Source organism: Panthera tigris, chromosome A2 (assembly GCF_018350195.1).
Source record: "Panthera tigris isolate Pti1 chromosome A2, P.tigris_Pti1_mat1.1, whole genome shotgun sequence".
Taxonomy (NCBI): domain Eukaryota; kingdom Metazoa; phylum Chordata; class Mammalia; order Carnivora; family Felidae; genus Panthera; species Panthera tigris.
The window spans coordinates 113,479,506-113,491,963 of record NC_056661.1 but is presented as its reverse complement, the minus strand read 5'-3'; the positions used below and the strand labels follow the sequence as shown (position 1 = coordinate 113,491,963).

Here is a 12,458-nt window from a genome sequence, read left to right as displayed (position 1 = left end):
ACCCAACAGTGTTTTCTCAACCCAAAAGACAGGATGATCTTGTTAAAATGTAAGTCAGATGATGCCATTCCTACATTCAAAACCTTCTAAAGGATTTCCATTTCATTCAGAAAAAGAAACCAAACCCCCTACCCAGCCCGTATGGAAACAATGTGATGCGGTCCCGCATCACCTCTTTGGCAGTTTCAGAGACCCCCCCTTACCAACTCTGCTTCGGCCATGCTGAACAACAAGCCATTCTTGTTGCTTTTCCCTCAACATGCCAAGCACATCCAAGCCTCAGGGCCCTTGCACTTGTATTCCTCTGCCTGGAACACTCTTCCTTGCTTCCTTTATTTTTTTTTTTTAAGTTGGTTTATTTTGAGAGAGTGTGTGAAGAGGGGGGGGAGAGAGAGAGAGAGAGAGAGAGAGAGAGAGAGAGAGAGAGAGAGAGAGGATGAGAATCCCAAGCAGGCTCTGCACTGTCAGCACAGAGCCAGATGTGGAGCTCTAACTCACCAATTGTGAGATCATGACATGAGCTGAAATCAAGAATGAGATGCTCAACTGACTGAGCCACCCAGGTGCCCCTCTTCCTTGCTTCTTTGAGATTTCCATTCAAATCTCATTTTACTAAAGAATCCTTCCCTGACACACCTGTCTTTATAACACCTCCAGTCATTTCTTCTACTCCCTTGCCTTGCTTTATTTTCTATCGTATCATATCTTACCATCCGATATATGTTACATAATCCTCATCCCCTAGTGAATGTAAGATTCATGGCCTGTGGGGCTTTTTTGTTATGGTGGTTCAGTGCTATATTCCTAGAACTTGTAGTTCCTGACTTATGTTTGTTACTCACATAACGAAGTTACTGTTGGGTAAGTGAATGAATGAATAAAATTAGGAGCTGGGGGGTGGGGTGGTTATATATGGACAATATTAAAAGGATATAATAAATACTGGTGTTTAAGTATTTGAAAGATTGTCATATTGGATAAGAAATAGACCTAGTTTCAGGTGGCTCGGTTGGCTAAGTATCTAACGCTTGGTTTTGGCTCAGGTCATGAGTTTGAGCCCCTGGTTGGGCTCTGTGTTGGCAGTGGGGAGTCTACTTGGGATTTTCTCCCTCTCCCTCTCTCTGCCCCTCCCCAACTTGCACTGTCTCTGTCGAAAAAGAAAGTGAAATAGACCTAGTTTTGGTTGCTTTTAAAGGTAAAGCTAGTCTTCATAGGTTGAAGTTGAATGATTTCAGAGTTTAGTGTGGTAAGGGACTTTCTGACAGTTGTGGGTCTCTAACAGTGCAAAGGCTGTCTGAAGACAACCAGCGATCCCTGTGCAAGGAAGTCTTGGAAATGAACTGGAGGACCACTTGTGAGGGATGTTTTAAAAATAAATCGTTGACTTTGGTAGAGCAGTTCCACTTGCTGTCCCCTGGGAATCTGATTTGGGCCACGTGAAGGATTTTTTTGTTTTCTTCCTAGTTGTTGGAGAAACTGCTAGATAAGCTATCCTTGACTGTGGGAATAGAGATGTAGTCATTGTTTGGCATGGATGGTCCCATTTCTTCAATACCCACTCAACAAAATGGGTATCTTTTGCACAAACCATGAAGACCATAAGGTTGAGCATCCTTGTTGTCCCCTTCTCCATATTTGGTCCTGTTGCTAAGTCCATTCAAATCCTGTAGGTTGTACTAGATAAAACAAGAATCCAAAATTTTGACTGTTCCTGGCAAGAGTAACTTCAGATTTCATTAGATCATTTTCTGATATGTCACTATGAACCATTTTTTAAAGAATTTGAGCAGGAACAGTTCATAATTTGTGTTATAATGAACACACTTGTTTTCTAATAAAAGTCCTAGATTATCCTCCTTCATATTATTTTTACTTAGGTACTTTGGCAAAAAAAAATGTGATACTTTATGGATCATTTCCAATCCCTGATGACATTTTAAGCTTTCTTTTTCCAGTTTATTTTTAATAAACTTTTTTTTTTTTTTTACCGTATTTCATGCGACATTGAAGATGTTTTCCTAATGCCCCATAGTAACTTTCCAGCTGTGAAAAAAAAATCGTGTGATCTTCTCGTTCACCGTGTGTTTATACATGGAATAATCTGGTCGAGTAAAAGAATTAGGAGTTTGTGTACTGGTATTTTTAGTACTCTGTATCATTTCACCCTTTTTTGTCAGAGTGGTTCCTGGCTAACTTTCCCATGAGTTTTTAACCTCTTGTGAGGCTTTGCTTATGTAACAGGAAACGGGCTGTCAGGAACAAATAGTGGCATACCAGGAGCACACTTCAGTAGCAAATGATTTAGTTTGCTCTGCCCTTCACTCTCTTAAAGTAGACTGATACACGATCTCAACTTGAAGACTTTTGCTGTGGCGTTCCTAGGTTAAAATAATACAGTTTCAACTTTGCAAAGGCAAAATATTTTACCAAGACCATGCTTTACTCCAGGCGACAGAGGAGATGAGCTTATCATAAAGCGAATTTTCCAGTGGTGTCATGTCCTGGGACTGTGGATTTAAGTATATCTTCGCTTTTTCTCCAACTCTTAAGGCAGGAGTGATGTGCAAACTCCAGGAGAGAGATGACATCGGACGAATTGAACTGGTTCAGAAGCTGGCAAGAGAAAACTGTCAGTTTTTGCAGACAGACAAAAAGGAACAGGAGAAATCTGAACACGTAAGCCCTTTTTCTCTTGGGGATGCAGGCTTGAAGGGGTGAAAAATGTTTCCGCCTCATTGTATGTTTGAAGGAAAAAAATATTTTAAATTCTTTAGTTTTGTTTTTTTCCCCCCAAAAGCATACTCCTTGGTAAAAATGACAGCTGCTCAAAACTCTAAGCCAGCCGTTCATAACACTGGATTTATAAGAGAACTCTTCCCAAAAGTAAATCACATAGAAATATAAGAACACATGTAAGCAAGTACAAATGCATGTCTATTTATGATTTTGATTTGATGTCTTTCGAGTTTGACTTTGGGAATGTCAGCCCATCAGACAGTTTGTGGGGTATGAATTTTGAAAGTATATTCCTATGTACTTCTATGTTGAGTCCGGGGTGGGTCTAGTTAGCAAACAGATGTATCCTGAGTTAGTAGAAATAAATGAGAGCAGAGTAACAGATTATAGATGGTTTCCCCGGAGTGGGGGAGTCAGAAGAAGAGTTTTCCCAATATCTTCTGAATGTTTGTGTTCCAACAAAAGTTACACTGTTCAGTTGTAGTTAAACTGGAGGAAAGGGACGCTGTGCTCGGTTCTCCTGAAAGCCGTCATTCAGACTGAGCCTTAGAACTGAGATGCCTTCCGTCAGGCCAGGGCAACAATGGCACCACTTTCTTCTGCTACGCATTGTTGTCTGCTGACTTTGTGTTGTTGTTTGTAAGACTTCGCTCCCAGTGCTCAACTATCCCGGATTGTTCATGAAGGGGAAAATTCCTCAGTGCTTATAAACATGTCTCCCTCTGATTTTAATTTTCCCTTGGAATTTTATTTTCAACCCTTTCCAAAGGGGAAAAATTGCTTCATGCCTTCTCTTCTGCAAGGCCATGAGCACAAATGTCAGATTTTTACTGAGCAGGAGAGGAGGTGAGATGTTCAAGCGTGGGAGGCTGTTTAGGTCAACATAACACATCTCTGACTGCAACATCACATCATAACAAGTGGTGTCTTGAGGGGGAGTATGATTAAGCACTTTCAAAGCCTCGTAACTGAGCTATTCAGGGGGACCATTGACTTTAAGTGAGAGTGGACATGTCAGCAGCCTTCAGTTCACTAGGGACTATTGAAAAATTCAGGGACTTGTTTAAATTGTTAAAAGCGCACCCTGAAGGATGACTCTGTCAAAGACTGACTCTTAATCTCCGTCATGTCCTTAGAATATTTGGGATTAGTGTGTGACTTAAGCTTCTCAAAACATTGTTCCTTTTGGTTGATTTAAATTGGAAGAGCAACAGTTTTCATTTACCATATTTTGCTGATTTCAAATTGCATGTTTCCTCCACATTTTAGCATCTCTGAAATCAGGATAAGTCTTAATGATTGGTCATATGAAAACACAACCTGGTTTAACTGTGAGCATTTATCTTTCCTAGTGGTCCTTAAAATGAATGATATGTATTACAGTGAATTGCATATTCAGTTCAGTGGAACAGCGACAGCCTGAGGGTAGGGCAAGAACTTTTAAAGTCAGACAGATAGAGTGCCACTTAACCACGGCTAGAAATCATCAGCCTTATGCCTCAAACAACTTTAGGCTTATTTAAAAAGATAGCTGTATTGCGTTTGCCTTGCATTTAATTGAATCCAGAATATTATAGTTACCGTTAATGAGACTATCATATCCTCTAAATATATAAGTGAAATCTGAACTTGGTGCTGGTAATTGTAAAGACTTGTAGCTTAGGATAGAAATTTAGTGGTATAAGATTTACAGCTTTGCTTATGGTTATCTACTCTCTGTTCTCTTTAATCCTTCATTTTAAGATCGTAAAATAGAACACTAAGGTTTGTTACTTTTTGCATGAATGTCGTAATATGGATGCATTACCAGCTCTGAAGTACTTATGTCCCTGAGAGAAAAAAGGTGTATAAATAAACATTGGCATTATGGCCTTTGCTACTAGACCTCACCTACTGCAGTTTAGAGTAAGGAGAGGTGAATATTCAGGATCTTTCCTCCTTAGTGATGAACATAATCTCAGCCATTCTGCCATGTCCCTCCATGCAAGATGACAGCAGTTGAACTGATCTACTCTGCAAGCTGATATTTATACAGGGCTCTACTCTATGGATTATTTGACACTAGATGCTTATACTTTTTGCAGTAATGTATTAGCAAAAAAAACCCATCTGGTCGATTATCTTGCTCATTTACGTCTTGAGCATTTGATAGAGCTGTATACACATTGGCTTGCACTCTGAGTTCACTGTGCTCCCTGCCCTCAATCTCTTTTCAGTGGCAGTCATCTGCTCTGGCTCATGAAAACCCGGGGATAACACGCAGTGTGTATGGAGGAAACGGTCATTTACTTAATGTAAACGTAGGCCCGCAGTTTCTTCTTTTACAACAGTAACAATAATGACCAAGCCCCGGAGTTAGGTACAGATTTCCTTTCTTTTACGATTTTAAAATGCTTCAGCTACGTCATCTACCATTCCTGGGCCAAAGTTATTTAAGTAGACAATGGTGAAATTTGAGTTAGAATCTAAGTTACCCATTGATTTTTTTTTTTTTAAACTAAACTACACTGCTTCTACACTTCTAGAATACCACATCCCTTTAAATGCATAGTGCCAAAATGAAACAGCTCCTTCTTAAAGTACTACTGAATAGAAAAAGAGTAAAGCTTTTGTTGCTGGCACATCTTGTTACAAATAGGAGCTTAGAGCTTTCTGGGTAGGACATTTCTAATATTTTCTTAAACTGGTCAATGCCATTATTATAAATGCATGCAATTAGAGAAACACTTCACTGTGCTTTTACCAAGGTATTTCTGAAAGAAAAATATTCAAATGTATAATCAGCACAAGTTTCTCAGGAAGCACTTGGTTTTCTTATTTTATATTAACAAGCTGTAGGTAAAATTAAGCAATGCTCATTACTAAGTGTTGAAAATTATGATGTGAGAACTTGAAGAAGGGGACAGAAGTTGGTTATTTCTTCTAAACATGATGATAGTGGGATTAACATTGGGTCATCAACTCTTTAAAGAAATTACCTCTTATGTAGACATCATATTTCCCCATCTTAATCTGATTATATTAACAGAGGAAGGGGCACATGTTACCAAATGGGGACGTTCAGGCTTGACTTGGAAGGCTAATGGTCACAGCACAGTTTGACAGGGAAGAGCCTCGAAGTCACAGGACTAGCAAAAGACACATGACTTGAGCCCTGGGCGATTCATGGGGAATGAAGGGGAGTGGGCTGTAAGAGAGGTTACGATTCATTTGTGTAAGACCTCATAAGGCACTGAAAGGAGTTTAGGCTTGCCTTTCTGGCAAAGGGAAGCCATCAATGAAGGGAAGTGTGGCACAATCAGGTGCGGTCTTCCTAAGATCTTTCTGGCATTGGCTTAGAGGAAAAATGAGTGGAAAAGAGGAAAGTGTTGGAGAGAATCCTTAGAAAACTATGATAGTGAGTCAGTGAAAGGTGAAAGCCTGAACCAAGGTGGTAACTTGGGAAATAAGAAGGCTGTAGATGACAGGAGTCACTGAGATGGTAAAACTGGCAGTATTTGATGGCTGGTGATGGCGAGGGGTGCGGGGTAAGAATGTGTGTTATATTAAGCATTTTTTAAGTTTTTATTAAGGCTTCTTTGGTATAGTGGTAGACATGAGAATATTCTGTTTAGCATTAGAATGGTTGGTCACCTTTGGTGAAAAGCTACAAGACATTTACCTTGCTTTGTTTCCTTGCAGTATGTTTCAAGGCACCTGAGTATCTAGAGCACTCAGTGTTTATCTCCCTGGCAAATTGTTGGGTCAGGGTTCTGGCTTACAGCATGGGAACCGCATAAACCATCTTCTCATACCAGACCATTGGAAAATACCTTGGGCAGACAGTCTCTGGTAGCCACAAAATTAACTGATTTTAATTTTAATAATTAAAATTAATTTAGCCAAAGCTTTGGCATTTCCTGCAATGATGTGTGCGCCTTGTTCAGAATTACCTGTGATTTTAGGGATGCTCTCTTGACCCATATAATCTGAGTTGGCATTACTAAGCTGTTATTTTAGAATCCTCTTGATCATTTATTCATTCCATATACCTTTATTAAAGCCGGTGTCCTAGGGGATTCAGAATAACTATGGTGGCTTCTACCCTGAAGAAGTACAGTCAAGTTGTAGAGAGAAGACAATGACACAGGTAACTGAGATATAAGGAGACAGTGTTGATAATCTCCAGAGAGATACACAGAAGTTAGAAGAAGAATTTACACCCAGGGAAACAGGATTCTCTGTTACAGCAGAGGTGAAGTGTGATGTGACAGCTGGGCTAGAGCGGACTCAAGTCTGATGGCTTCTGGCTGCGTCTTCTCCCAGTCATTGCAGGAGGCAGGGCTGATAAGGACAGGAACCTGGGACATCCAGAATCATGATAATCTCAAGAAAGAGGAACGACCAGGACCACCCTGCATGGAACAGACAGAACAATTACATAAGGAAGGGATGGTGGTGGCAGATGTGGGAAGGATAAAAGACAATGCGAAGGTGCCTGCTTCGTTTGAGTCCTAAGTTAGATTTGAACAGCATGTAAACTGCTCATACTTTTGTAGCCGTGAAATAGCTGTATTAAAGAATATATCTAGAGGTGGATACTTTTCTGGGACACAATGGTACTATTGCCCAGAAGAACCAAACTATTCCTAAAATGTAGCTTTGGTAGCGTATTGACTTGTAGTGTATACATGGCAGTAGTAGCTGCTAAAGTGAGTTCCTAAATTCTGAAGTGCAGAAATGTCTGTGAAATGTGTGTGAGAGCTCTGCTAAGCAGTGCTTCCCTAGGGACTCTGTCTATAGCCCTCCCTCTCCCCACCGGTTTTCTCCAGTTCCTTTGTTAAGACTGAGGACCCACCCTACTTCCTTCCCCTTTTCCCATTCACTTATGAAATATGGGTGGGAAGGGGATTTTGCACATTCTGAAACTTAACCTTGGCGTAGTCTGCTGCCAGGGTAGCGTCCCTGTCACTCAGCCTCAACCAGGATTTCCTTTTCCCTGTTTCCTGCAGCCTCATCCTGCAATTCTGCCTACGTCAAAGGCTTCCTTGTTCACAGATGACTAGGGGAGACCTAGGGTATTCTGGCTGCTGTCCCTCTTATTTCACCTATTAAAAGTTAGTCTCTGCCTTTTTCCAACTTCTCTTTGGTCTGTCACTTTGTTTTAAAAATAAGGCTAAGCATAAGGTGAAAGCCCTCTTTTTACTCTACATGAAACACTAAAAGCAAAAGTGGTTTTATCATTCTGTATTCAAACTTGCATTATGTATGTAGGCAAGTAAAGTTTAGAGCAACCATGGCATTACTCAAGGTTTATCAACAATTTAGTTTAACCAAGAAACTACTTAACTACAAACAGAATTTTGTAACATTATTGCTTAATAATGAAAGCCAGAATTCAGGTACATATAATGGGCAATTCATAATATGTTAAGTTGCCCACCTGACAAACCGCTGTGTAGACATGATGTTGTTTTTCTTAATAACAAAAACTTGACTTTGCGTTGGTTTCGTGCTAAGGTCCCCTTTCATAGGAAGGAGACTTATTTGAATGAATGATTCTAGTTCGTTTTTGATCAGGATTAATATGGCCACAGAGTGACACAAAAAATGGTAGAAGATGGTCCATGCCTCCCAGAAGTTGACAAGTGAGCTGGGGGGAAATTCACACATGGAAACAAGTAATCTCCAAGACGGTATTTATTCAAGTGTTTTACTACTGTGACAGACATTGAGAGAGGGAAACACCCCTGATAAACACATTTCACGACTGCAGCAACCCATGCTCCTCTGCATTCCACAGCAAGGCTTACAAGTGTGGTTCGCTTCCCATGCTCTTTAAATTCTGGTTTGTTGCAATTATTTATTTATTTGTTTATTTGCCAGGAAAATGGCAGCTGAGCTGCCAGTGAAAGCGGCGTGCTCATGCTGTCTGGTGGAGCCATCTGCTCATTAGCTCTGTTTTTAAGTTCTCACAAGAAGCCCATTGCAAGTCCCGACACTGATTTTTTTTTTAATGAGTTTCAACGTTTTTAAAGAGAGAAATTTGTCATTATGGCATTTGTTTTTTTAAATACTCAAGTTTATTTTAAAAAGCCCAGTTAAGAAAAGTGATACTGGCTCAGTTAGATTTATCAAGATCATGTTCTCAAAGATCTTGTATTCCCCCATGGGACAGACAGATGCTGCTCCCTAGGTTGATGAAGTTCTTACTCTTGTAAAATTAAAGTAGTTGTATCGTCTCTAAAATGTCTGAGAGGGGCACCTGGGTGGCTCAGTTGGTTAAGCGCCTGGCTTCAGCTCAGGTCATGATCTCCTGATCCATGAGTTCAAGCCCCACATCGGGCTCTGTGCTGACAGCTCAGAGCCTGGAGTCTGCTTCAGATTCTGTGTCTCCCTCTCTGTCTGCCTCTCTCTCTCAAAAATAAATAAACATTAGAAAAATTTTTTAAATAAAACGTCTGAGAAATCATTAAAATGAGATACTGAGAATCAGGTTATTTTTCTTTTGTTTATGCCCTCACCCCCCCCCCCTCCACCCCCTGCCTCAGTGGTATATCTTACTCCAGACCCTGGACAACCTTGCATTATTTTCCTTTCTACCCCCATCAAGGCCTGATCTGCATTATTGCTAATAATATAACAATATCATTACCTTCTAGATTGTTGTCTGATTAGGTAACACTAGAAATCTTTGGTAGTTTGGTTTCATTTTTTGTTCATAATGGATGCCTTAACACCAAAAGGTAGGGAAAAGATGCACAGACAGATGGACAGTGTTTCATGACAACTGTGTACCACTGAGGCTTGGAGAAATAAGAACATGAAGAGATCTCAGGGAGAAGGAAGACATAGGTACCAACTTATAAAGTGCTTTCATTCCTGTGGAAGGTCCTGATACATCAAAGCCTGCAGAGAGCTTACACTGCAAGAAATTCAGAGGCTGAATTCACAGTTCTCTGTGTGGTAAGTGTTCTGCAGAGTGCTATGGAAGTTTGTCACAGGGATCTAGGGAGACATGCATACGTCCCTGAGGAAGAGAGAATCTGAAGGGCCAGAGGCATCACTAGGAGAACTGAGGAAAGACAGGCATTGCTGGCAGATGAGGGAACACGAGTGAGGATGCCAGTGTGAACGGCTCATGCCAAGAGATGATGCTGCAGCCCCAGGGGCAGAATCAAGTGGCTGGGGCATGGCCGCAGGGGGAGGGCCACGGGGGCCAGAGGATGCAGAATCTTACAGGCTTAGCCAAAAATTGTGTGCTCCTAGCCAGATAGCTTTGAGCTCTTGTGAAGAATTTAATAAGCAAGAGAGAAGAAGGTGATTTACATTTGAATTTTTGAGACTCCTCTGCTGCAGCGCCAGAATGGGTTTGCAGGAAGATGGGTCACACTCGCTTCCTTTCTTCACAGGCTTCTCTGTTGGTTTTACAGAAGCAGTCACCAGCATAAACTAAGGATTTCGTGTGAGGAGCTCCAGTCCGTGAACTTGAGCTAAAGTCCTGGGAAGGCAGAATGTCCAATTATAGCTCAATTCTGATTCTTTAGCTTTACCCTAAAATACACCACGACACTATCATTTTCTTGAAAACGCTGGCTGTGATTCAGTCCTGTTTTTATAGAAATGAATTTTGAGCTTGCGTGTCATGTGAATACTTTCTGTTAATGACATAAGCTTATATGTTCACTTTAAAAATACTTACTCTGTGGTATAATGTTTGCCTCATATTGATTCAGCCAAAGTTTGGTGATTTCTGAGTGATTCAAATACTTCAGTTGATAAAGATGAGGAAAAGAAATGTATAAAAGATTTCCATATAAGATGGAAAGAATTTTTTTTTCCTTTTGCAATGGGAAATGGATTGAAGGAGGATTCCATCTGGCATACAGCAGCCCTAAATGTTGTCTTAAGATAGCAAAAATAGAAGATTGCTTAAAATACCATAACAGAACATAACAGACTGCGGCCAAGTGTGCAGTACATATTTCTCTGATAAATCATGTTAAATACCCACATTTTACTTAAAACATGACAATGTTCTTATTTTTCATTACATAAAAATTTGTCTTCAATTAAAAAAAAAAAAGTCCATTCCATTACTGAAGCAGGAAAGGTTTGTTTTTTTTCTGTAGAAGTTGATGCTACAGCCCTTAGGTTTACCTGGAATAGATTTCTTAATTTTTCTGGTGGTTGTTGTTTTCCAGGATTTCCCTCCTATATTAAAAAAAAAAAATGGAGAAATAAGATATGGCATGTAGATTCATTTACTGTACATTTGTCCATAATTAAGTGAACAAGGCTCAACAATTTTAAGAAGCCCTTGTAAATGTCCTCTTTGTTCAGGTTCCAGGAATGGCTGGGCATGATTGAGGCAAGCTGAGTCAGAATAAAGGATTAGGGGCTCCTCGAGATCCAAGAAACACATAGAGGGAAAGACTAATGGTGATAATAAGACAATTAAGATGGCAGGAAGTAGCTTGGGGGTAGGGATTTGTAGGGAGGCTCATGAAAACTTAATGAGTCATAAGAGCATATCTTGGTGATTGCAAAAGTGGGGGTAGGATAGAAATAAGGTAAAATTTTGGCCCTCTGCAGTCAATGAGGAGAGAGAATAGTACTTCAGACAGATGAGTCCCTAAACCTTTCATGATCTTGCCTTGGCTAGGATTTATAGAGGTAAAACAAGCTTCATATTGACACTCTTATGAATACAGAAGTCTAATGATCCCCAAATGGTGCAATGCATAATAAAATCCTAAACTGAATTTTATGCTTGATGGATGCTATCACTTTCTTGCTGCTCAGTGAACTTACTGTTATTACAAATTGGGGGATTGTGATGATGCGTTATTTTTTGCAATCAGTCTGAGTATCCTGGAGTTTTCCTCTGAGAGTCATAGCCAATGGGAAGAACTTGAGATATCCTGTGTCCTGATTGTTTGGGTAAGAAAAACTTTCAATCAAAAACTGGCACCTGCTAAATAGGATTATAAAGCGTTCCTCTAAAATGGGCAATAAATACTATACAGTCCATTAATTCTGTTGGAAGTTTGTTAATCACAAGAAAAGGTTAGAAATATGTCCATTAATGATATCCTTCTTGTGAAAATAGATACCTTTTAATGTCTGTAATCAGAAGCAAAAAAATCATTAATAAAAATAATAATTACTAGAGATCTTTTAGGTTTGTTAGAGAAAGTTATAATTCAATCTTGGTGTTTTTATCTGTGTTCCTAAAAATGGAGTTTGTGGGGATGTAAAGTGAGGCTAGCTTGATTGAAATGAACTTTGTCCCCATAAAACATTTCTGATGAACTGCTTCTCCCCTATTTATTACCAGTTTCCCTATCAGAAAATTAACCGAGCAACTCCCAAAAGCAGGCACAAGCAATTTTGTCCACAAAAAATAAATGGGATCATTCAGTGCTTTTCATCAAATATCCATAGGGAGGCAGAGCTCTAAAAAATTATCTCAGTATTAAAACAATACTCAGAGATAACTCTAAAAACATGGGAACCAAGAGGGTAATTGAAGCCATGGAGATAATACTGTGTCCTCTAGTAATTTGTATGACTGGAATTTTAAAAGATGTAAGTGAACAGAACTACAAAATATAAAAATGGCAGAGACAGGTTGCACACATGGCCCCAGTTGGTGCTGATTTAGAGCAACAGGTTTGAGGTTAAGGGATAAGCCAACCAAGGTGGTAAAGGGAAGATTTTGAGTGTGGGTGAGGCAGAAT

At 39.8% G+C, this 12,458-nt stretch overlaps 1 protein-coding gene across 1 annotated transcript in view; it reads left to right on the top strand.

Annotated features, from left to right (window-relative positions):
- Window positions 1-12,458, top strand: part of RAPGEF5 (Rap guanine nucleotide exchange factor 5) — a 224,491-nt gene that overhangs the window by 120,525 nt on the left and 91,508 nt on the right. The window contains exon 9 of the mRNA XM_042967977.1: window positions 2,551-2,676. Coding sequence (XP_042823911.1) covers window positions 2,551-2,676 — 126 coding nt within the window. The remainder of the gene's footprint in view (window positions 1-2,550; window positions 2,677-12,458) is intronic.